This window comes from Elephas maximus, chromosome 8 (assembly GCF_024166365.1).
Source record: "Elephas maximus indicus isolate mEleMax1 chromosome 8, mEleMax1 primary haplotype, whole genome shotgun sequence".
Lineage (NCBI taxonomy): Eukaryota > Metazoa > Chordata > Mammalia > Proboscidea > Elephantidae > Elephas > Elephas maximus.
Window position 1 is genome coordinate 41,686,314 of NC_064826.1, and position 26,975 is coordinate 41,713,288.

The following is a 26,975-nucleotide window of genomic DNA, read 5'->3' on the forward strand; positions in this document are numbered from 1 at the left end:
ACAGTGCTTTTGTATAAATATCTACTTAGTATAATTCTTAAGTTCATTGTTACTTTCACTGATTTAGTGTCCGTGAATCTCCTTAACAGAGAATGTTATTTTTGCTGTAAAAATGGATTTATAAACAAGTTTGCTGTCTCCCTGGAGACCCTACTTTCTACTGTGTCTACAAGCAAGCTATCACTCATCTGCTTGATAGATCAACATCCTCCACAAATCCATCCCCCAAATCACCTCCCAGTAGGGTTCCCTGGCTGAAGTTATTAAGAAGGTGGAATAATTTAGCCAGAGCTACCTTCGCCACTTCATGACTGATTAGTCACTCCAATCTCCCAAACTCCTAGTGGTATTCCCTTATTCTAAGAAAGACAACATAAAGAGCAATTTCTAGAAAATCAGGAGGATGAACTGTAGACTTTGTAACTGTTACCATCTAGAATGAGTCTATTGTCACCGAGGGGAAGGTTTAAATTAAATCCAGCCAGTTTCTGGACACTGCCTTTGCCAATGCAACAATACTACTAAGAGTACAGCCTGATGCTCAGTTTTTGTATTGCATTTTAATTTGTTTCACTACTAGAATTTCTCTGCTATAAATCTGTAGGTTTAACCAAAACAATCATACAACAATCACTTATTCCACAGAATAAATAGGTGGAATGCAATAGGTAAGCCTGTGTCAATGTTACAGATGAGCCAGCCCCTAAAAGTGTTTTTTTCACATTCTTCTTTGAGCAAGACTATTGTGTGTACCACTTAACCACCTCCCACATACCCAACACAGCTGCACTTGAAGCTGGGTCTGGACCAGGTATGTAAACAGCTGTAATTTAAACAATAAGGTTACTTTCCTCTGCTCCAAACCAATTATTTATCACTTATTTTGGTAAGAATTCTACTAACTAGCAAAATGGTCATGCCTCACCACTACTACAGCAACTGTTATTTTTCCATAGTTATAAGTAGTTGATTTAAAATGATAGAAACGCTCTTTACTCCCCATTCCTTCCAAGCTTTTTCTTTTCCTGATGCCTAACTCTTCACCTGTTCTTTCCTGCAAACAACTAAAAATCTCACTTTGAAACTTGAAATCAGCACAATGAACTGGACAACCCAGCCCCATCCTTCATGATCCAAGAGAATATTAAAAGTATAGTAGATAATACAAATGAACATTTAAAACTTGCTTTATCCCAGAATTTTATTCCCCATCCGGATATATTTGCATTCTCATGTTGAGTGGGAACCCTTAAAGTTGGTTTAGCTATTTTGTGTCTCTCTATAGCTAGGATTTCATATTAAAATACAGTTCACTGTTCCCTAATTAGAAAGGTATTTCCTCAGAGTTGGGGGACAAGTTTGAAGTTTAAACTAGCACTTCACATAATATTAGGATTTCAGAACAGATTTTAAAAAGATGCAGAGCTCACTTCTAATAACAACAAAGCATGTCTCAAATCAACCCTCCTGCTGATAACAATTGTAAACTCTGAACAACAGCAAAAAAAAAAAAAAAGTAAAGGCACTGGAGAGCAACCAAAAACAGGCAGGAAGTAGAGATGTGACACCTTGAAGACGGGTGAATCTCCCATTTTAACAACTTTTCATTTGAGAAGAGGCTCCAGTAAGCAGCAACTTGGATAAAAACCCAGTCTTAATGGTGGATACATGACAGAGGTAGGAGAGCAACTAGAAAGTGAGGGGGAAATCCAAGAAAGGAGAGCACCTCAGGAGACGGGCCCCCAAATACTGTACATACTCTGCCCATTTCTGGCTGATCCTTGACTACACACACACGCACGGCAGACTTCACACGACCCAGCTAAAGCTAAAACAACTGAAACGTTGACTTCAGCTGCTGCCTGCTGCAAGGAAGAGTTTGGAGTTTGATTCAGCCAAGTTATTGCCTGCTGAAACAAAAATTCAATATTCTTCAGAAGTACAAAACAGAATCCAGTCTTTACAATGTATCATTCATAATAACCACAATACAACCCAACATTACTGGACATCATGAAGAAAAAGGAAAATGTGACCCAGACCTAATTCAATTAAAACCTGACAACTACAACTATGATCCAAAGATGGCATCAAGAAGGATGATAATAATGACCTCCTGAATGCTTTGATACTGTCCTACAATGTGAAAAACGATAAATACTAACATTCTGAATTACATCTTAGCCCTATAAAAGCAATAAAGAGTAAGAATAAGAATACACACGAGAGGTAGTCATAAAGAAAAATTGAAGGACCATCTTGACATTGATTCAGAATAACCAGTAAATGAAAGACCACATTTATTTCCATATCTTCATTCCCCAGTGTAATGTATTTGAGTGTCTATTTGAATTCTGTAGATAAACCCCATTAACACAGATAACTATATAATGATCCTTCAGACTTGGAGACCTCAACGGCGGCACCTTAAAAATCTCTTAAAACACATAAATTCTGCCTCTAAGCTGCAAAAATTTGGGGGTTAAATAAAACAAGTGAGAACATTTTTTATTTACATCAGTTCAGTTTACACATATTTGACTCGTTTTAATGACTAACTTCTGTTTCCAATATGAAATCCAAGTTTAAAATAACTTGATCACTTTGCTTCAAACACGCTGTTCACACACTGTACTCCAGTTCCATTGTGTAAGTAAATTCAACTTTACTGTATCAGGGATAAAAGCTACTTAATATAAATTCAGTGAAGTTGAAACTTTCATAAACAGCATGAAAACATGGGGTTGATGGAAATTTTCCAGGATGCTACTATAAGTAGATTTTTTTCTGCAATATTAATGCACTGAAATAAAATAAGTATATTTAAAATATAGATGTGGGATTACTGCATTCTGTCCAAACCTATTAAATATCTTCCGAAAGTTTAATACAGTCCTAGAAATTCTTGGAGCTGTAAGCATTTCCTGTTCAGAAATGTGACTTCTACAAAAGCTCTCAGGAGATTTCAGGAAAAAATATATATAATCTTCTAATTTAAAAGTTGATTGATTTGCCAAATGATGCAGCCAGGTTTGCTTCTCTAAAAGCTTCTGATAAGGTCTGCAAGAGAAGAAATTGAAAATTAAAGACAAAGTACTTGTGGGTCAGGAAATTTTAGTAACCATAATTTCTGTATGCATTATAGTTACCGGATGCGCGTGACAGACTCTTGCTATATCTTCACAGGATGCTCCATATTCCAAAGCAAGAGCAGCTTCATTTACCATTTCTCCAGCACCCTTTAAAATAATAAGCCAAGAAGTAATTTTGTTTCTATGGCAAAAACAACTACATGCTAATAGAACACCAGATGGTTAAGAGAGCAGGCTTTTAAATCTTACAATTGCCTAAAATTTTTTTGTTTGCTGTTACAACCTGCCTCAAGAAATGCTTAATAGATCAACAACAACCAAAAGTGTGTGTGGTTAGACAAATATACATATAAGCATATATGCATATGAGTATGAATAAACGGATACATGTGTGCACAGATAGATGTACTGTAGGTATATGTACGTACGGGTGTGTGTGCATATGTGTATATTCACATATGTAATAAACCACACATGAGACACAGTTACAGATACTACTTAGACATAACCCAACACCTTGGGAGACTGGTTTTCTGGATTTGAAGGCTCTAGACCAGTCTTGTGGGACAACTCAGTTAACTAGCATAATACAGTTCATGAAGTGTTACGCTCTATATCTCAACGCAGTGAGTAGTGTCTGGGGTCTTAAAAGTTTGCAAGCAGCCATCCAAGATACAACTACTGGTCTCTACTCATCCGGAACAACAGAGAAAGAAGGAAACCAAAGGCTCAAAGAAGAAACTAGTCTACAAGACTAATAGTCCTCAAAACCAGAGTCCTCATCTACCGAGATCAGAACTAGATGGTGCCCGGCTACCACGATAGATGGATCCTAATAGAATGGGAGAAAAATGTGGAACAGAACTCAAATCCTTAAAACGTCCAGACTTGACCGGTTGAGACTAGAGGACTCCCCAGGACTACAGCCCTGAGATATTCTTTAAACTTTAAACCAAAATTACCCCCTTGAGGTCACCTTTTTGTTAAATAACAGACTGGCTCATAAAAAAAGAATATCACCCTTGAGTACTGAGCTCCTTTAAAAAATTGTCTATATGAGGCCAAATGGTTAAAAATTATTCTAAGTAGAGCAGGGAAATTAAAGTACGGGAAATGGTATAACCAGAACAGAATGAATGAGAATGATGACATTGTTAAAAATGTAACCAGTATCACTGAACAGTATGTGTAGGCATTGTTAAAAGGAAACCTAATTTGCTGTGTAAACTTTCACCTTAAACACAACAAAATATTAAAAAAAAAAAACTTAGCAGAAGTTAAGAGCTTGGGCTCTGGAGTCAGAGGGGATGGATTCAAATCCTACCACTTAGTAGCTCAATCACTCAGTGGTTCTTTCTATGTGCTCCATTCAAGCACACAGAAGAATTTGTTGTGAAAATGAAATAAAGTTAATGAAAATAATAAGATCACTGTTACATAACTGGGACATATACTTTAGACTGAGTGGTCAGGAAAAGCTTCTCTTCAAGGCAACATCTGAACTAAGATCTGAATAATGAGGCAGCCATGCAAAGATCTGGAAGCAAAGAATTCTAGGCAGAAGGAACTATAAGCACAAAGCCCTAGGATACGAATAAGCTTGTTCTAAAACTGTGAGCAGGCTTATGTGGCTTGGAATTACTAAGCAAAAGGAGGAGAGCAGAAAGAGATGAAGTCAAAAATATATGAAGAAGCAGATTCAGTGGGGCCTTGAGTGCCAACAGTCAGAACTTGAGATGCACCAATGGAGGTTTTTAAGCAGGGATATGACCTGGCGTATGTCTTAAAGGAATAATCTTAAAACTTTTACCGGTAATTAATAACCCCACAATATAAGTACCAGGTGATTTAAAATTAATTTACCAAACGGCAATGCCTTCCAGAAATCCTAATGGCAATTCTCTGGTTTTACAATACTCACTGGTCCTAGAATATGTGCTCCCAATACTCTGTCCGTTGATTTCTGCCCAAGAATCTTCACCATGCCATCTGTGTCAGCATTAGTCTTAGCTCTGCTGTTAGCAGCAAATGGGAATTTCCCAACTTTGTACTCAATACCCTGTGAGACAGAAAATGACAACTCACATCAGTACTGGAAAAGACCATGCCCAGTGTGAAACCATCTATCATTTGTTCAGAAAATAAATCCCAAGGAGGCAATTCTTCATAGACTATATATAAGGAAAGACCAAATACTGACTAAATCAATCTTGGGTACAAATGCAAACAAATGCAAATGTCTATTCATCTGGTTATATTTCAAAGCCAAATTATAAAAGTTTTGGAATTACTAATTTTTGAACTACAGGCAACTTATCCTTCTCTACACTGTTGTTGATAAATCTAAGGAGTGAATGATCCCCTTTATAATGTCAACAAAGGAAAAAAAAGGATAATGGCTTCAGTGTCAATTTTGCTGTATGTACTTTCAACCACAAAATTATTTTAAAAATATATATAAAAACTAAACTATAATGTTCTACAGTTATTAAAATACATTGATGCAATAATAAAAATGCTTTTGCTCAACCACCAATGTCATTAGCTTAATTTACAGATCAGCATAAAATCGCCCAAGTTCAGAATTACCTCTTCTTTCAACTGCTCTTCTGATTTGCCAACCCAAGCAACTTCAGGGTGTGTGTAAATCACCGAGGGCACACAATTGTAGTCAATGTGCACAGCACCACCTGCCATTCCTTCAACACAGATAATGCCTTCATCCTCTGCTTTGTGAGCCAGCATTGGACCGGCAACCACATCACCAATAGCATAAATACTACCACAGGGATCAAAACAAACAGTGAACTTCTAAAATCTTAGATACAGTCATCTTCAGTTATACCATGGTAACAAAAAAAAGTTTCTAGTTACTAGATCACCAAAAATGAAGCAAATACAGCTCTTCAAAGATCTATGAATGAGTTCAATCTCTAATCTCTGGTTAACGAAAAAATTCAATTAATTAGTTTTTATTTTATACTTGTAAGTTTACTATCCTTCCCCAAAGTCAATGCATTTTTTACATATGACAAGAGTCTATTTTCAAAAAAGTGATATTTGAAATAAACTCTAAAATTATTGCAAATGCAGATAATTATCCAACTTACTTTGGAATTTTAGTTTGGAATCGGGTATTCACGGGAATTCTACCTCTGGAATCTAGGTCAATTCCAAGCTCTTCCAGTCCTAAATTCTGAGTAAAGGGTCGTCGGCCAATGCAAACCAAGAGTACATCACAAGTGATAACTTCAGCTTTCCCACCAGAAGCAGCTTCAATACTACATAATGAACAGTGTATTACTGTTAAATACACATCTACATAAATAGTTCATTTAACTAGAAATTTAAGACCAGAGACTCCTCAAGTGTTGATATTTCTAACAAAGTTTATTATAAACATAACAAGGATTAGGCAATGAAAAAACACACACACCCACTAGAGATCTACCATTAAAACCAGGGCTTCAAACCAGTTCAGTTATAGCCAACAAAGCAAAACCGGAACAGATTCTAATTTTTACAATTTGGATAACCGGAATGGGAATAATTATGGGCTGAAGACCTGGAATGGAAAACTTGTAATGATGCATGAGACTGGATTATTGGCAGGAATGAGGAGGGCAACACACATTCAAAGCAGCACGGTAGGCTGAGCGGGACACCAGTGTTTCCAGCTGTGCAAAATTCATTCAAAGGGCAAGAGATTTGGTTGCTATGCAACATGTGTGCTGCCCTTGTTTCCTAATAGGGAGATTAAGTTTTTAACAGGGCTTTGACCCAAAATTTTTCCCATTCTGGTTATGGTTCCAGTTCACTCAAATTTTACAAATTTGGGTCTGTTCCAGTGTCACGACTGAACTGGTTAAGAACCAGTTTGAAACCCTGATTAAAACCTCACAAAAACAGCTTGTAAAGCACAGTAGTTAAAAACATAGGTCAGAGAGTCAGAAAGACCCACATTCAAGTCCTGGCTCTGCAACTCACTAGCTGAGTAACTTTAGGCAAATTATTTCACTGAATTATGTAAGTATTTAAGAAATAGAGTGCTAGGCACATACCAGGCAATCCAATTAATACTAGTCATTATTACGGATTTCTCCATATAGCTGCCTAGAAATATTTAATTAATCTTACTGAATGTTGGGAGTTTGAAAATTTCAAATGTATACACTGAAGAGATACATTACAATAATAACAACAATGGTTTAATTTTTCTACCATCAACTTAATCATGTACTTCAACGGACTAATTTGATAAGCAACATTAAGCTATGTTAAGCAGTAGCACGGTCTCGAGTTACCAAAAAAATGAAATTTGTTAATCTGATCTTAAAACTTGTTTTTCTTAAAGAAACACACAGACAAGCATATATCAAAAACAAATGCAGTGTACTTACGAAACATCAATTTTTCCATCTGACTTCTTGGTAGCACCAGTAACCTTTGTATTCAATTTAAATTTAAATCCCTGTTTTTGAAGGATGCGTTGAAAGTTTTTAGATATCTCCATATCAATTCCAATTCCACCAACATGACCCAAAAACTCAACTGCTGTCACGTCTGCACCAAGTCTTTGCCAAACTGAACCCTGTAAATAACCATAAAAAAAAATTATCATTAAAAACAGAAATAAAGATTTCTATAGCAAATTTTTACTAAATCATCTTCAGTAATGATATTTTCTTATTTTGCTAATATGTTCCTATTAGAAGCGCTGAGGTTTAAAACTAACACTGTAACAAATATATATAACTCGATATATTCACTCAACATTTATTGAGCACCTACTATGTCCTGGAGCCCTGGTGGCACAGTGGCTAAGTACTCAGCTGCTAACCAAGAGGATGACAGTTGAAACCCACTGGCAGCCCCAAGGAATAAAGATGTGGCAGTCTGCTTCCTTAAAGATTACAGCCTTGGAAAGCTCTATAGGGCAGTTCTACTCTGTCCTATAGGGTTGCTATGAGTCAGAGCTGATTCAACGGGAACGATTTTTGGTTAGTATGTCCTAGGCATCATTATTTGGTGCTAGGGATACAAAAGCGAACAAAACAAAAATCCCTGACCTCAGGGATCTTATATTCCGATAGGGGAGACAGACAAGTAAGTACAATTCGTGTCAGAGGATAATAAAGTGCTATGGGAAAAAAAAAAAAAAAAAAACAGAAGTGTTGGGAGAAGGGTTGCAATTTTCAACACTATGGTCAGAGAAGGTCTCACCGGGAGTGACACTTGTGCAAAGACTTGAAAGGGAGTAAACTACAGGCATTCCCCGGGTCATGAACGAGATCCATTCCTAACTGTCTTTAAGTCTTTAAGAGCTGAATCTGTAGATAAGTCAGAACATGTGCGTATGGTTCTTATTTAGCCTTACTTTAGTACAAGAAAAGCCTCGAAGCCTTTTTCAATCACTTAAAAGCTGCACACGCAGCAAGCGAACGTGACTGTGATGAAGAATTTGTCACAAGTAGAGGCTGAGTAAGGGTTGGTTCAATCATTTCAAACTGAGGACAAATTTACATAACAGTAATGGCTGAGTAAGGGTTGGTTCAATCATTTCAAACTGAGGACAAATTTACATAACAGTAAACGGCAAGTATGAGTTGTCAGTAAGTCAGACATTCATAACCCAGGGACTGCCTGTATACAGATAATTGGGGAAAGAGTGTTCCAGGAAGAGTGGAATAGCAAGTGCAAAGGTTCTGAAGAGGAGGAAGTAGGCTCTTAGTGGTACTAATTACTTATGTTTGTAAAATATTAAACTTGCTTTGTATTTTATTTTCTCAAGGAGGTAGAAATATTAATTTTTTTCATTCAATTGTAATTTTAACTGAGAATATCTTTTTTTTTTAATTAACAATCTTCATTAAGGAATTACGTTACAAGAATTACGTTATGCGTATCAAAGTACTCTCCACGATTCAGAGTATTTCAGACTGAACAAAAAGGATGACAAACTAATGGATCTGGTATCTACAAGACCTAAGTACTAAGCATTAAGGCAGGCAATGGAGATTCAAATATAAATAAAATTCAATTCCTGACTTCAGGGAGCTCATGGTCTTATAGGAGATACACACATGAACAGATAAATGCAACATATTGTTATTATTAAGTGCTACAGAGATGGTGACACAGTATACTAAGGACTCGAAGAAGGAAATACCCAAGCTTCTCTAGATAGAAGAAAGAAGTCTTCACTAAAAAAGTAACTTCTAAGTTTTTGGTATTTATTCTGTCAACAAATGTTTATTGAGTAGTAATAGTAATAACAGTAATAAGAAGTAGCATGTGAGTACTTCTTATTCTATATCAGGTACTATCGTTGTTGTGAGGTGCCTTCGAGTCACTTTCGACTCATAGTGACCCCATGTGACAAGAGCTGAACTGCTCCACAGGGTTTTCTAGCCTGTAATCTTTACAGGAGCAGATTTCCAAGTCCTTTTTCTCATGGAGCTGCTAGGTGGCTTCGAACAGCTGACCTTTCCATTATCAGCCAAGCACTTAACCACTGTGTCACCAGGACTCCTTATCAGGTACTGTGTTAAACCCTAGATATAGAGTGAAACAGCATTCTCTCTGCCCTCACAGACTTTATGATTTAATGAACAGGTAATATAAAAAAAGTGAGAATAAATACGAAGCACTTCAGTGCAATGCAGCTGAACACACAGCAAAAGCACCTAACACCTAGGTGGTCTGGGAAAGGCTCACAGAAGTGCAGGACTGGTGGAGGGGAGGAAATGCTCCAAGCAGAAGGCAGGCCTGCAGGGAAGAGAGAGCAAGACTTTTTCAGGAACTGATATTTTGATACACCCAGACATAGTTTGAGGGGGAGAAGGCTAGAAATGAGGCTAGTGAGATAAACTGGGTCAAATCATGTTGGCTTTTAAGCAACAATGAAGAGTTTGGATTTATCCTAAATGGAACAGTGAGCCACTAAAGGATAAGCAGGGAAAGGACATAATTAAATGTGTGTTATAAGAAGATCACTCCAGCCACTATGGGGAGAATAGATTAGAAAAAGATGAAAAAAGCCAGGGAAAGCTAGGGCAAGACACGGAGCCGGCCTGAGCTAGGGTCTAAGTAGTATGAATGAAAAGAAGTGGGTAAATTCACATCAGGACCCCAGTGACTGAATGTGGGGCATAAAGCCATGGGCATCAAGTCACATATAACTCCCAAACTTCTCGATTACGCCCCTACATTGATGGTACCAATCACTGAGATGGGGAATGTCACATAATAAGGAGGTTCTGTTTGTTTGGGGGGGTTAAGTTATATATTTACTGAATCGAGCACCTGTGAGACATACAAATAGAAATGCTGGTAGACATTCAGATATAAAAGTCCAGAGACGAGAGAGGAATAGGATGCAGGTATTTGTGAATCCTTGGGTAACTGAGGTGGGGGTGAAGAGAATATTCTGTGGAAAGACAAAAAGGATCTGGGATAGAACCCTAGAACAGAATCTCGAGTAATGCTAATAATGATAACGAAGGCTGAGAAAGGGGCACTTGCATAGAAAATGGATAAGGGTCACTCCAAAGGGTAGATGTAAGACCAGCACAGTACAGAATCAGAGAAGATGAGGAAAGAGTTTCAAAACCAAGAAAACGAGCAATGCTGATTATTTCCAAATACAACAGTGGAGAAAACAGTCCAATGGATTGACCAATATGTCTATCTGTGTCCTTGTCATGAGTAATTTAATGGCACAAGAAGCCATGAACTGAGGAGTGGAAGTTCATGCAATAGAGTGCGGACAGCTACTTCAAGAAGTTTGGCTGTGAAGCGGGGAGAGGGTAAAAGTAACTGGAGAGGAACGTGGAGTACAGAGAAGGATTCTTTATATGTACACAAACCTGCGCCTGAGTGTGAATGCATCTGAGCAAGTGTGCGTGACACAGACACACACATACAGGCATGCTTAAATGTAAATGAGAAAGCAGTAGAAGTTTGAAGACTGAAAAATAAAAGAAATAAAGACTATAAATCATAAAACCAAGTCTCCGAGATGGCAGAAGATGATGTCCAGCAAAGAACAGGTAGGAAGATCAAAAAGGACAAGTGTAACGACAGGTAAGACATTTTCAAATCCAGGGCATCAGATTGAGGAAATTGTCACCTGATATGTCATATTTTGTAATATTTAAGAGACAAGGTCATCTGTGGGCAGGGAAAGACAGCGCAGTGGCAGAAGTCTGAGAAGAATGGGAAATGAAACAGCCATTTCAAGGACCAGGAAAGGGTACCAGCTAGAAAAACAATGAGATTGTCAACAAGGCTGAGTTCCTGACCAAGAATTCATACAGGCACCAACCTGCAAATTGCATGTTTTTCTCCAGGGGCAGTCAATAGCCTGGGTACAGTATTAAAAAATGTAGACAGCTGAATTCAACCAGGACTGGAGCTATGCCAAGGAGGTGAGTTAACGGTGAGGCAAACGACTCAAGGACACTTGAAAAAAAAGTGGTTAAAGTAATGGACTATGGAATCTAAGCTGATCAGGAATGTAGTATTAAGGTGAGAAAGGACAAATACGGGAAAACTAGAGGGATCTATAGACTAGAAAACCTAGTAAACTGAAAAGCCTGTGTACGAAGAGTAACTGAGCAAAAGAGAAAAGAAAGGTTGTGGTTACAAAGTGGAATGTCTGAATTATACCTACTCCTTCCTCACTTACTATCTCATTCTCTGACATTTCGCATCTGTGACAACAGTAAAAAATCCCCTCTCTATTTTGTGCATTACCCAGGAGCCAAGGCAAGAGGGGGAGGAGGAGGGTGAGGTTTGTGAGGTCACGTGGGCCTCCAGATGTCTGTACTACCCAGGTTGGGTGAAGGAGCCATGCTGGCCTGCGAGTACAGGGCATGTGGGCTGCACAGGAGGCACGGAGGCTGGGCAAGAGCAGCAGAAGCCAGGGCCGCAGGAATTGGGCGAGGGACTCGGAAGTCTCTTCTTCCAAAGAGGCCTCTCTGCTATCTCCACAGCCTCTGCCAGGCCCACGTGGCCAGGCCTCACCTGCCAGCAGACCCAGAAGCCGCCCATCGCTGAGGCCCGTTTCTGGGGCCAAGAGAGCAGAATGGTGGAGGCGAGGTGTGAGGGTCCATGTGTAGGCCTGGAGCACAATGCTGGTTTTCACATAACAGCCTGGCCTTTGGAACCGAACCATACCAATAAGTGAGGACTAGGTCTAACTATTTCAGAGGCAGAGCAATGCAATCATTAAGGTACAACTGCCCTAGGGAAGACTACTAAAATGGAGGGAAGAAGAGGTCATTAGAAATTTAAGTTGCCATATGAAGAAGAAGGGAGAACACTGCAGGAAGAAGAGAGAAACAGCATGGAGTGTTCAGGGAACTGAAAATAGTCTGACATTTCTAAAGCCAAAGTCAAGAAGGATTTAGATGAGAATGGAGGGGAGCCAGATCATGTAAGTCAAAGTAAGAAGCACAGTCTTTATCTGGAATGCAGTTTGCTCAACCTAAGAAACCTAAGAGCTGTCTTCAAATATCTGAAGGGCTGTCAGGTTAAAAAAAAAAAAAGGAGACTAATTACATGGAACACAAAGAGTGGATGATAGAGGAAAGTAAATTTCAAACAAAGAAAAACATTCTAATGATTTAGCGCATAAAGTTTTCTTGAAAAAAGGTGAACTCTTCATTACTATAAGTGTTCAAGCAAAACTGAATGTTGACCTGCCTCAGATGTTAATAAGCAAAAAATTAAAAAGACGACCTTTCAGTCCCTTCCAACTCCATGGAGATAACCGCGGACAGAAAGAAGCCACTTACCAATTCTACACCTATTACTCCTGCACCAATGACAACCATCTTCTCTGGAACTTTTTTTAAAGACAAAGCACCTGTAGATGACACTATCGTATCTTCATCGATCTATAAGGAAAACAAAAGACACAATCAATACTACTTGGAAAAACTTAACAACTGTAATCTGTGACCTCATGTAGTACAATCACTAAAAATATTGTCATTTACTTGTTTTGAGATATTTATCTCCGACTTCTATCCGTATGCCAAATTTTGCCAAATCCCATTAAAATGATACTTTTAAAATTTTATCATTTGGTGTTTCAAAACAAAATGGCCAATTTTAACTTCACGTTGAATTCAAATATATCTTAACACAAAGTATTCTATATCTGGTCCAAATCGCTGCAGAATAAAGACAGGCAACTCCCCAAAGTGACTGACTGTCAAAATATAGTACTTCAGTCAAAAATCTCTCAAAATTCATAAATAGCATATATTAATTTACAAAAATGTATTTTTAAAGGAAAGTTGTAACAGTTGTAAATTATAAAGCATAAATACCGTGATTCCAGGAAAGGGAGTAACTTCTGAACCTGTAGCTATGAGAATGTTCTTTGTATCAATAACTTGAGTGCTCCCATCAGCCTTAGAAGCAGTGACCTGATTTTTGCCAGTTATCTTCCCATATCCATTGACGTGAACAACCTTTATAAAATAATGTTTATAAAATCACAAATTTTAAACTATTTTTTGGTAAACATGAATAACAGGAAAATTTACTGTATTAAATAAATTTATCAAATACAAAATGCTTCCTTCTTTAGTAACGCTACACACTGAGCAGCAAAAAACAAGCCTTATATATGTCAGAGAAAGCTATTTCAGGTTACCACAGTGTTGTAAATTAAAATATCCCCTAGCAGTCACAACCAAATACCATCACCCTATTAGCACAGAGCAATATTTAATGTGCATATAAAATAAACCAGAAATCGGAACATTACACACACTGACCTTATTCTGTTTGAATAAGTGAGCAATTCCACCTGTTAAAGCTTTTACTGCAGTACTCTTCTGCTCCATCATCTTCTCTAAATTCAAGCGAACTTCAGGCACTGTAATTTGTTAAATAAATTTTTAGTCCTTATCTAAATTCTTGAAGCTACATGTGATATTCTTCCCTAATCGGGGTCTGGAAAATTTATGCCTAACGCTTCTAGCCAGTAGATCAGTCAATTCCATCTCACAGCGCCTCCTCACGTGTCAGAGTAGAACTGTACTCCACAGGGTTTTCAGTGTCTGATTTTTCAAAAGGAGATCACCAGGCCTTTCTTCTAAGGCACCTCTGGATGGACTCCAACTGCCAACTTTTTGGTTGACAGCCAAGTACTTAACTGTTTGCATTACTCTAATGTTTACAGAACTGTATAAAATGCAGTATTAATTTTTTTTAATTTAATAAATGATGTAATTATCATAGCTGAAAAAAGAGCAACAGCCTATCAAAATTAATGAGACCTATCAAACACTGTAAGAAATCCACTTGCAGAAGAAAAGCAATCGAAAATAAAACAGTATACACTACTGTAACAACACAAGAAGCCCTGGTGGTGCAGTGGTTAAAGTGCTCAGCTGCAAACAGAAAGGTCGGCGGTTCAAACCTACAAGCCACTCCACAGAAGAAAGATGTGGCAGTCTGCTTATGTAAAGATTTACAGCCTTGGAAATCCTATGGCGCAATTCTACTCTGTTCTGTAGGGTTGCTATGAACTGGGATCAACTCGACAGCTGTGGGTTTGGAGGGTTTCGGTTACAAAATAGTCTCCAAACACCTTATGATGGTGAAAAGTCTAGAAGAAGTTTAAGTAGAAATGGCAAAGTATCACCTCAATTTTAAATCATGACAAATGCTAAATTTTATGAAATAAAAACTAATAAAAATACACATTTGAAAAATTCCAACGGAGAAGCTTAATACAAAAGAATTTATTTTAATAAACTAAATTTTAATTACTCATTTAACTCAGAAGAGAACTCCAAAACAGTAACGTAAGATAAAAATGCTCGATAGAATTTTAAAGGTAAGTAGGGTAACTTCGAAATCAGCTCATGCAACCAACGCTGACCTCAGAGATGAGAAACAATGGCCCTGAGAGATTTCTGCTTTACCCAAGGACACAGAGCTTGAAGATGAAGCCCTGCGTACAATGCAGGGCTCTTGACTACCCTTCTCTCTCTTCTTTCCTTACATCATTTCATTTTTCATCTAATTTAATATATTTGCTTTAGTGCACATGCATCTCCCCTCATCCACTGGACTGCTTATACTGCAGCTCCTTCTTCCAGAAGCCTACTCATGCAAAAAAAAAAAAAAAATGAAGGAAGAGTAATACTCCAAGGTGTGTTTGAGACCCTCTCTGGAACAGACTGCCTTTCTCCAAGTACTGGGCAACAGCAACAGCTGGAGAGGAAAGACGGAAATGAAAACAGCCCAAAACGATGACAGGAAATGTTCTTGTTAGGTGCTGTGGATCGGTTCCAACTCATAGCCAACCTATATACAACAGAGCGGAACACTACCCAGTCCTACACCATCCTCAGAATCGTTGTTATACATGAGACCATTGTTGCAGCCACTGTATCAATCCATCTCGTTGAGGGTCTTCCTCTTTTTCACTGACCCTCTACTTTACCAAGCATGATGTCCTTCTCCAGGGATTGATCCCTCCTGACAACATGTTTGAAGTATGTGAGATGTAGTCTCACCATCCTCGATTCTAAGAAGCATTCTGGTTGTACTTCTTCCAAGACAGATTTGTTCATCCTTTAGGCAATCCATAATATATTCAATATTCTTTGCCAACACCACAATTCAAAGGCGTCAATTCTTCTTCGGTCTTGCTTATTCATCGTCCAACTTTCACACGCATATGAGGCAACTGAGGACACCATGGCTTGGGTCAGATACACCTTAGTCTTCAAGGTGACATCTTTGCTTTTCAACACTTTAGAGAGGTCTTTTGCAGCCGATTTGCCCAGTGCAAACTGTCTTTTGATTTCTTGACTGCTGCTTCCATGGCTGTTGATTATGGATCCAAGTAAAATGAAATCCTTGACAGCTTCAATCTTTTCTCCATTTATCATAACGTTGCTTATTGGTCCAGCTGTGAGGGTTTTTGTTTTCTTTATGCCGAGGTATAATCCATATTGAAGGCTGTAGTTTTTGATCTTCATCAGGAAGTGCTCCAAGTCCTCTTCACTTACAGCAAGCAAAATTGTGTCATCAGTATAACGCTGGCTGTTAATGAGTCTTCCTCCAATCTTGATGCCCCTTCTTTATAGACTCCAGCTTCTCGGATTGTTTGCTCAGCATACAGATCAAATAGGTATGGTGAAAGGATACAACCCTGACGAACACCTTTCCTGACTTTAAACCACACAGTATCCCCTTGTTCTATTTGAATGACTGCTTCTTAATCTACGCACAGGTTCCTCATGAGCATTATTAAGTATTCTGGAACTCCCATTCAAGAACAGGAGATAGATATACCAAATTAAAATGTTATAAATTGTACTATTTCTTTTTTCACTATACCTCACCCCTCTCTCCTCTGCTCTTTTCACAACCAAGAACTGAGAGCTTTCTTCCATTATCTGTCCATATCACTTAGGGACCCAGCCTTCCAAGTGAACTCGAGGATTCAGGAAAGTGAAAACTGACTCTTCAGAAAAATAAAAAAGTGGAATTTCGTGCATGCAAAAGTAGCCATAAGACAGAAAATGTCAATGGTGGAAACCTGGATTTCAGTCATTAAGTGGCTCTCTCTACATTTTCAAGATTCTTTTTCTTAATCTTCTCTCGCTAAACATGTATCACACATAAACATAAGTGTTTAGCCACAAAGTCAAGTCAAGCATAGCTGGTAAAAACCAAACCCGTTACCGTCGAGTCAATTCCAACTCACAGTGGCCTTACAGGACAGAGCAGAGCTGCCCCATACAGTTTCCAAGGAGCGCCTGGTGGATTCAAACTGCCAACCTTTTGGTTAGCAGCCCTAGCACTTAACCACCTGGCCAGCATGGCTGATAATAGTGTTAAATATGAAAAGTACACTTACTTTCAATTCCCCTGGACGCAAAATCTTTTCCATGAGCCATGTGGTAAAGATGAGAATTATTCAATAAAGCCTAGAGGAAATAAAAAGATAAAATTATCGAATGTTCATAAGCAGACTATACACAATCAAAAACAAAAAAAAAACACTTATGACATTCTTTCTGTGAAATAATACACAGGACTACATACCAGTTTTTGCTCTTAGGTAACTAATCTAACACAAACAATAATCATGTAAAAGATAGTCGACAAACAAAAATGAAGACTTGTTGACTTTCTGAAAAATCAAAGGAATAAGCACATACTTCAGGGTGGCGCATGAAAAAGGCAATCACGTTTACATACATAAAGGAAGGACCTAAAAGAAGAATTTACTACCTAATTCTTCGCACTGGTAAAGGGAAGCTAAAGAGAAAAAATTGGAATGTCAGTGTTTTTTTGAACGGAAAGCCTAGGCAGTGAGATAAGGAAACTATTTCAGGAATATGTGGCAGGCTGGAGAGTCTAAGTTTTATAAAGGAAAACTGTTTTTATCATCTGTGAGTTTGTCTTTTAAATAACTACATTATTCATTCTAGCTTCAACGTATCTTTCTAGCTGGTAGCTAATGAAACACTGCTGCACTGTACAAAACATATGCTCACCTTAGAAGGAATACAACCAACATTCAAGCATGTTCCACCAAGTGTATCATTTTTCTCAACGCAGACTGTCTGCAACCAAAGAAAACATTTAACAGCACAAAACCTATAATGTTCCCATCCGTTAAAAATTTCAAATGCATTTTCCTTAACTCTTCTGCAAAACATGCTTCTCAAGCTGTGTTTTTCAGTGACTAAAATATATAGCCCTTTATAATTTATCATTTGAATTATACTAAACTCTTTCAGGCTAATTCAAAAGTAAGTTACTCTAATATATATTTCTGTTTAACATTACCGAATGCCACTTTTAATTCTATCACTGTATCTTCCAAAGTGTGATTAGAAAAATAATAAGTATTGGGAAGAAGGAAAAAATAATGGATCTCCTTTCCATCCCATGAAAATACTACAACCAAATAAATCCTCTTTCCATTAGTCTCAGGATTAAACATACTACAGAGAGTTAAGGAATTATTTATTATACTTTCACCTATTAAATATTTTGTGAACATGATCAACTCCGTCTAAATAAAAATGAATCAACATCTAGTGTGAGGGCAGACCTTACCTTGAAGCCTAACTGGGCAGCTTTAATAGCAGCAACATATCCTCCAGGACCAGAACCTATCACTGTTACATCGGCATCAACTACAATAAAAGCAAATTGATATAAAATACTAAATTGCTTAACATTTACTAAAAACAGCTCACTTGAAAAACAAAACACCTTCTGATATTTAAACCTCTAAGTAAACACAAATAACCTACATTTTCTACACAGTACTACTTCATTCCTAGGTATCTGATGTTCTTTGATGCTACTGAAAATGGCATCATTTTTTAAATCTCATTTTCCATTTGTTCATTACAGTATATATAGATAAAACTGAGTTCTGTATACGCGCCTTGAATCTACTGACCTTGCTAAATTCTGTAGAGGCTTGTTTGTTTTGTCTTGTCCGTAGTAAGTTTATACATAACAAAATACTAGGTGTTTCAACAATCTTCACGTGGACAGTTCAGCGACATTAATTATGTTTATCATGTTCAACCATCACTCTTACCCCTTCTCAAAGTTTTCCATCGCCCTTAACAGACGCATTGAGCATTAAACATTGAGTCTTCCTTTCCCCCTCCCTCCTGCCCACCCCTATCAACCACTAATAAACTTCGGTTTCTATACACTTGCCTATTTTAGATGTTTTATGTAAGTGGGATCATACAACGTTTGTCCTTTTGTGACTGACTTATTCACTCAGCATAATGTTTTCAATGTTCATCCATGTTGCATGTAGCACATATCAGGACTTTATTTCTCTTTATGGCTGAATAATATTCCACTGTATGTATGTACCACATTTTGTCTCCCCATTCATCTGCTGAGCTGTATAGGTGTATTTAAGGATAAATGACAGGCATTTAGTGACACTAACCCTCCAGAAAACAGCCTGAATAATGGGAAGAGCCTCAGCTTTAGAATCTGATATATCTGACTTCAGATCGCAGCTCTACCACTTCCTAATCATGTGACATTGACCAAGTGGCTTCACTTTTCTGTAATACAAGAATAATAATAACACTGCCGTAAGTGACTGATGTTTGGATTAAATAATTTTATATAATATCTTTGTGTTTTAAATAAATTTTAGACCCCTTCTTCCCTTTCAGGTCCTTAACTTCTAAAATACCAGAAAAATAAGCTTCCCTATATTTTGAACATTATTTGAATATGAATCAATTTTGTGTATCTTGAGATAGTAGGCTAGCCAGAATATTTAATTAACTATCCTAGGTACTTAGCATATAAAGATAAAATATTAAAAATTAACTTTCATCAGCAGCCTACAAATATAAGAATTGCAATACAAATGTACGAATAAGTGCAATTATTCCCTTTCTTGATTCAACTTCAAATAAAGCAACAATGACTTTTAAGAATTGGGAGACAGTTATATCCCTCATCCTTTCCTCTTTTTAGCCTTACAACCCCCATTAGTCTAGCATTTAGCAGTTTATAACACACATCCACATATGTTCCCATGTTTGATTCTCAGAACTTCCTATGAGGAAGGTAAGGGCAGTGTAAATATGACCATTTCACAGATAAAGAAATAAGAGGTTCAGGGAGTTCAGTTAACTTGCCCATGGTTACCTAGCATGTAAGTGGCAAAGACAAGAAAGAAATCAATTTTTTACTCTACTTCCAGTGGTTTTCCCATTATTCAGTATTATTCCACTCCTTAATTTCAACCACCATAAACCAAAATCCTCAAGTGCAATAATCAAGCTTTATAATTACTAGCTATGTGACCTTAAATGAGTTATTTAACCTGACTCACCCTTCAGTGCTTTACCTGCAAAATAAAGACCACAAAAAATCTGTTTCACACAGTTGTAATACAGATCAAATCAGATAATTTATGTAAATAGCTTGGTACCTGGAACATACATAGTATGTACTCAAGCATGTGGCAGATACATTTTGACCTATGAAGATGACAATTTTAATTCTGTACCCCCACACATATACCACTCTCTCTCTCTCCGTCCTAAGGGCTAGGAGTGCTGGCATCATTCAAAAACATCTGTTGGCCTCCTGAACAAAATCAGAGCCTCTACCGGAAGACATCTAAGTTATTCAACCCAATTATCCATAAACCTAAGAATTCTCCTGCTGAATAAATGAAAGTACTGATTCTCCTTGGTTGAAGATACCGCGTAATAATTAGGATTACCCAATACATGAAAAAAAATAAAGTCAGTCCAACACATGAAAAAAGTATTACATCAATTTTTACTGATCCATTTGTGATTTTTGGCCACCCTGCTTGGTTCCTTCATTCATGTGTAGAAATAAACATATAAAAAAATTTATTTCTTATTTTTAAAACTTGAATGAAATGATGACCTACACAATACCCCTTCATTTGAGCTCCAATTTTTAACTTCATAGTAATGTAAATACAAGCTACAAAAATGGGTTTCGTTACTGAATTTTAACATCTTTTCCGATTAAAATATATAGGTTTATTGAAACAAAAAACACAGAAAGGCAAAAAATAATCATAATGCCTTATATCCCAGAGAGAACCATTTTTAGAGATTCCTGCCAATCTTTTTAAACGCCAATTTTTATAAAATTTAGATTTTGTCATAAAAATGTTATATTCTTAAAAAAAAATTATATTTTGTTTTTGGTGAAAGTTTACATATTAGACTAGGTTCCCATTTGACAATTTCTATATAAATTGTTCAGTGACATTAGTTACACTTTTTACATTGTGTCAATATTCTCCTTAAACGTATTCTGGCTGTTCCATCTCCGGTACTCCAGTTTCCCTGCATCCTTATCTTTGTTTAAAGTAAACATTAACCTTTTGATCTCATATAGATGGTTTTTTAGAAGAATACGATACTTACAGGTAGTATCTTTTATTTTGTATGCCACTTTGCTGTTTTGCTGAAAGTTGATCTCAGGAGAATAGTTTTGGTTCCGGATTTAAACAGTGTCTCAGGGTGACAGTTTCAGGGAATTCTCTGGTCTCAAGTGGTACCGTTAGTCTGACCGTTCTTAAGAACTTGAGTTTTGTTCTACATTTTTATCCCATTTTATCCAAGACCCTCTATTGTGATTCTGGTTAGAACGGTCAGTATTGGTAGATGGGCACCATCTAGTTCTTCTGGTGTCAGGGTAGATGAGGCTGTGGCTCATGTAGGCTAGCAAACTAGTAGACTTGTTTCTTCTCTCAGATTTTGGCCACCTTCTTACTCTTTTGCTCCTGACTAGTAGAGACCAGTAGTTGTACCTTAAATGGCCACTCGCAAGCTTTTAAAGACCCCGGATGCTACTCACTCCACTAGGATGCAGTACAAGAACTCTGTGAACTATATTACGCCAATTGACTGAGTTGTCCCACGAGACTAAGGTCCTAAGCCTTCAAATCCTGAAAACCAATCTCATAAAAGTGTTTGGTTTTGTCTGAAGAGTATCTATAGTTGTGTCTTCTATGAATATATGTGCCTGCATACATATGTCTGTACTTAAATGTACATATAGATACTTCCTTCTGTGTACACATATATAAATATTCTTCCCACATTTCTATTACAAGACATTATATATTGGTATAATTTGTATGTATTTGCTATTATAATTCTTCAAAAACATTTTAATGACTACATAACTGAATTAAATATTTTAGATTTTGAGCTTTTGAGTAGGTATTTTTATTTTTAGTCATTGATATGCAAATATACATAGCCCATGGTACAAAAAATGAGCAATACATTTAGTTTAGAAAACAACTTATTTTAGTAAGCAAAGCCAGGAGAAGTGAACAAGAGATAAAAGAGAATAACCAAGAAACTAGGGTTTTATTTCCTAACTGATGGTGTAATACTGGATTTTTTTAAAATATAGAAAGTATCAAAAACTCAAAATAGTTCACCTCTCAGTGAAGATACTTAATGTACCATTCCATCATAACACCATGAAAATTTTTGGAAGCACTAAAAGGAAGAAAAAGGCGCAGAGTCTGTATCTAAAGATTTTTCAGCAAAGAATACATGAGAGTGTGATCTAGTGACCCCCATTTAACACAGGGTGGAAAATAAGGCTGGGAGCAGCTAAGTAACTTGCACAAAGCTGCACAACTAGTAAGTGAGGTAGCCAAGATTCAAACCAAGACCTTTAAATCCTGAAGCCTATGCCTGTATACCATTATGTTCTACCGCCTTCCGAGAAGACTCAGATGATCCCATAATCTCCAGGGTCATCAGGAACTCCAAGTAAGACAAGAATATGCTGTTTTACTATCAGAATGAAATCAGTAAGTAATTTATGAATGTCTACCCTATGAGTAACTCTTCACTACTTTCAATAACCTTACAATACAGTTGGGAAAAACAGGTACATATCAAAATGCAGATAAACCAAGATAACTTTTAAAAATAAATTTAAAAAAATAGAAAAAGAGATGAAGATCAGGAAAAGAGATACAAGGAAGTTATCATGAATTACCAAATTCACTAAATGAATGTAAGAGATACTTAGCAAGAGCAGTACATATCTGGTAGAATGGCCATGTGGATTAAAGACTGTGCCTGAGACAGAGCCCTCGGTGCATCAGTTATTATCTTTGTTGCAGAGTCCTTATTTTGTGCCGCACCATACTGGCCAGAGCAGTAACTAAAACAGACATGGTCCCAGGGCTTATTTACTCAATAAATATATACTGAGTACTTACTGTATGCCAGAAATCATATTAAGGGCTAACAAAACAGACATAATCTGGGCCCTGATAAAGCTTCCATTCTTGAGGAAGTAACAGCCATTAAATGAACACCTCAGATAAATATAAATATGTATATAAAGTGCTTGTTACTTTGTCCACCCAAAAGCTTTACACACTTTATATATATGGGTACTAAAGGATTTACAATTTACTCGATGTCAAAGGATCACTAAACTGACTCAGGAGCGTTCAATTAGCCTATTCCATTAAAATCTAAGTTCCTGCTTGGGACTGTCTATAAATAGTAGGTACCGAATAAATCTTTTTTGAATGATTCCAAACGTACAGATTTAGTCATGGCAAGTCTTTAAATTGTAGCTATGAAAATGAAAATCTAACATTTCTCCTGCTCTGTGAATTGAAAAGAATAAATAACATTCCCATCAATTAAAAACACACTAGAGGAAATAAGTATGTTGTTGTGTGCTGCTGAGTTGATTCCGAGTCAGAGCAACCCTACAGGATAGAGCAGAACCGTCCCATAAGTTTCCTAGGCTGTAATCTTTATGGGAGATGGCCAGGTCTTTTCTCCCACATAACGGCTGGTAGGTCCAAACTGCTGACCTTGCAGTTAGCAGCTGAGTGCTTAACCACTGCTCCACCAACCCGTTGCCGTCAGGTCAATTCCAACTCATAGCAACCCTACAGGACAGGGCAGAACTGCCCCAGAGGGTTTCCAAGGAGTGCCTGGTAGATTTCAACTGCTGACCTTTTGGTTAGCAGCTGAGCTCTTAGCCACTGCACCACTAAGACCCCTTAAAAATCGGTACACTAGATCCAACTTTTTTCCCCATTGTCAAACCAGTATTTTTTTTAAAAGGATTTCTTGACCTGTTCAAAGCTAGGATAAACCACTCACTCATTGCTGGTCAATGGTTAGCAGAATCTCACCACCTTCTTCTAAGAGTAAAATATCCAAAATGCTAATGGTTTGAAGATAATTAAGGATACAGGATAAAATTATTTCACAGAACGCAGGGAGGGTGATGGTCATGGTTCATCCCAGTCAATGGTTTTTATGATAAAGCTTCAAGCCATCATATGCAATTTTACTAACAACCTATATGAGTGAATCCAGTATGTCCAACAGATAATCTCAACAACCAAAATCAGTATCTTTGGTAGCAAAACCACCAGTTGCCGTCGAGTCAATTCCAACTCATGACAGCTGCATTCGTGCCAGGGTAGAACTGTGATCCACAGGGTCTTCCTGACTGATTATTGGTATTCCTCAAACTTCACAAGTTAATTCCCCACTCGGACCTTCTTACTCCTATTTCCCTCTGCCTGAAATAGCCTCTTTACTCTCCCACTTAACTCAGACCCCTGTTCAGACATCATCTCCGCAGAAAGGTCTTTCCTGTCATCCTATCAAAAATAGTCTCCTCTGTGGGATACAGACCTCAAATTCTCATAAAAAGACTAGACTTGATGGTCTGACTGAGACTGGAAGGACCCCGGAGGTCATGGCCCCAAGACCAGAACAACCATTCCCAAAGCCAACTCTTCAGACAGGGATTCGACTGGACTGTAAGACAGAAAATGATACTGGTGAGGAGTGAGCTTCTTGGCTCAAGTAGATGCATGAGACTATGTGGGCAGCTCCTGTCTGGAGGGGAGATGAGAAGGTAGAGGGGGACAGAAGACAGCTATTTGGAAAAGGGAATACAGGGTAGAGAGGAACATGCTATCTCATTAGGGGGAGAGCAACTAGGAATACATACCAAGGTGTATATAAATTTTTGTATGAGAGACTGACTTGACTTGCAAACTTTCATTTAAAGCACAATTTAAAAAAAAAAAAAAGTCTCCTTTCCCCCCAACGACCTGCTTTAAGTTTCACTTATCACTTCCCAAAATATTTATCTGTACTTTTGTATTGTTAGTCTCTTACCACCATACTATAAGTTCCAGAAGAGCTGGGCTTTGCCTTGTTCACTGTCTGGAAAACACTAGTTGCTCAATAAACATTCAAATGAATATATGAACAGATGAATTCTAAAACAGATCATTATTAGTTTTTCTAATATTCACTTTCTTGTTCATTTAAACACAAACGAACTATCAACTAATATGAGAAAAAACAGTTTTACTAACAAAGTACTTACTTGGTTGATCTGCGTAAGTTCTCAGAGGCACTGCAAAAACTCCCTGTAGGCCATGAGATGTTCGACTGAAATGGCCTCTCTAGAAGACAGAAAATAAAGTTCCTACCATGTAAAATATAAATTCAAAACCGATGACTACTATATAGGATAAATGAAAACATAATGATTTTAGGCAAACCTAATAAAAATAAGGATTGTTATTTTCCACTGCAATACAGAGGTTATACTATCAATTTCTCCTTTGACAGCAACAATCATTTAAACTTTTCAATCTCACTTGCCACACTATTTTTATTATGAAAATTCAACAAACCACTTCATACTTGCCCTAATAAGAAATGTATTCAACGGTGTAACTTTTATTATGTTTTCAGAAAGCATGGCTACTTTTTAGTGCCAGTAATCATTTTAATGTCATAATTAAAACTCTTAAAATTTTAAGTTCTAAGTACCTGAATAATCTACATTTATGACAACCCTCTCGTACTTGTTTTTGTTTCCTAACTCTAATCTCCCATGTACGTACAGTCCGTATTTACCTAGACCAATCTATTAATGTTCCATAGCCAGCAACTAACCCGCTGCCACGGAGTTGATTCCAACTCATGGCAACCTTATAGGGCAGAGTAAAACTGCCCGAAAGGGACCAGCTGGTAGAATTGAACTGCCGACCTTTAGGTTAGCAGCCAAGCTCTTAACCACTGAGCCATCAGGGCTCCAACTTGGAACAGAAAATTAGACAAAGTAACTTTAGAAAATAATGTACTCATATTCTGGCACTACTATAGTTTTACAATTTGCACCATGATCTCTACAACAATCTCTACATGTGAATGGCAACAGTTTCCTAAGAACAGTGAGGTACAAAGGAAACAAATAGTTCCTATCACAGCAGGTAAATGGGAGGCGATGACAAAACCTACACTGATGTACTAATGCCCTCTATTTCAAGGCAACGCCGGTACGTGAGGTGAGGACAGAAGATCTAAGATCAGCAGATTAAATGTCAGTCCTGAGTTTTAGTCCCAGTTCTGCCTGGCACTAACAGCGTGACCTCTAGCTGTTAAGTTTCTGGAACTCTGGCTACTCACTTTTGAAACAAGCGGGTTTGATACCTACATTACCTGTAAAGTCTCCATCAATACACCAGCCAACATCTCATATACATACAATGTGGCTGTAGTTGATACACTGATGAAACGGAAAGTTGTCATGATAGTAACACCCTGCAACTAAAAATACCAGTCTCTTGGGCGGCCTGAGGGACAGCAACGGACTCAGTCTGAAATCTCAGGCAATGAAGGGACTTCAGAGAATTCCAAGGACCATTTTTTCTGTCGGGGCTGACTGTGTCTGAGCCTTTTAAGCAGTGGCCCCAAGGTTGCCCACTCACGGCAGAGAGTTACGTCACTCCAGGGCCTGGATTGAGATTAGAAAGGGCAGAAGATATAAAGAGGCAGGCAATACGGGGCCAGGACGGCTTATATTTCCTCCGCCAAGGTGGAGCGGCCTGTGTGTGCGCCGCCTGCTCCCTCGGCTCGGGCTGAGGGGTGAGATGTGCGTGACTGCCGGTCGTAATGACTCTCCACAGCCCCGTCTCCCGCCTGCGGCAGCCGAAAAATGAGCCGCTTCCTCCCAGCCGCGGCCTTGGCTGAGCCGGTACAGAGGCGGGGTCGGGGGTGGTCCCGCCAGGCCGCCGGCCTCGCCTACCACCGCCAAAGTTAGGCCGCGTCCCAGACCTCGTCAGCGGACGTCTTTATACCTGTGGCCCTGCACGACCCCACCCAGTCGGCCCTCACCTTGGCCACAGAGTAGTACACACGGCTCCAGCTCTGCATTTTTCCCCTTGCCTTCCCTTTCAGCCAATGCTTTCACCTCCGCCGAGCACCGCCGCCACCTCGCCAAGGTCTCCCCGCCCTGCGCATGCCCCGGCGCAGCCTG

General features: G+C 38.1%; 1 protein-coding gene across 1 annotated transcript; it reads right to left on the reverse strand.

The window, feature by feature from the left end:
* Positions 1-11: 11 nt before the first annotated feature.
* Positions 12-26,975, reverse strand: DLD (dihydrolipoamide dehydrogenase). The gene is made up of 14 exons (XM_049893062.1): positions 26,834-26,975; positions 25,035-25,113; positions 18,201-18,280; positions 17,633-17,701; positions 16,990-17,059; positions 13,886-13,986; positions 13,433-13,576; positions 12,893-12,994; positions 7,493-7,683; positions 6,203-6,373; positions 5,682-5,871; positions 5,014-5,151; positions 3,150-3,239; positions 12-3,060 (listed from the first exon to the last, which is right to left on the reverse strand). The coding sequence occupies exons 1-14, from the start codon at positions 26,870-26,872 to the stop codon at positions 2,995-2,997; spliced, it is 1,530 nt and encodes a 509-aa protein (XP_049749019.1). The 5' UTR covers positions 26,873-26,975; the 3' UTR covers positions 12-2,994.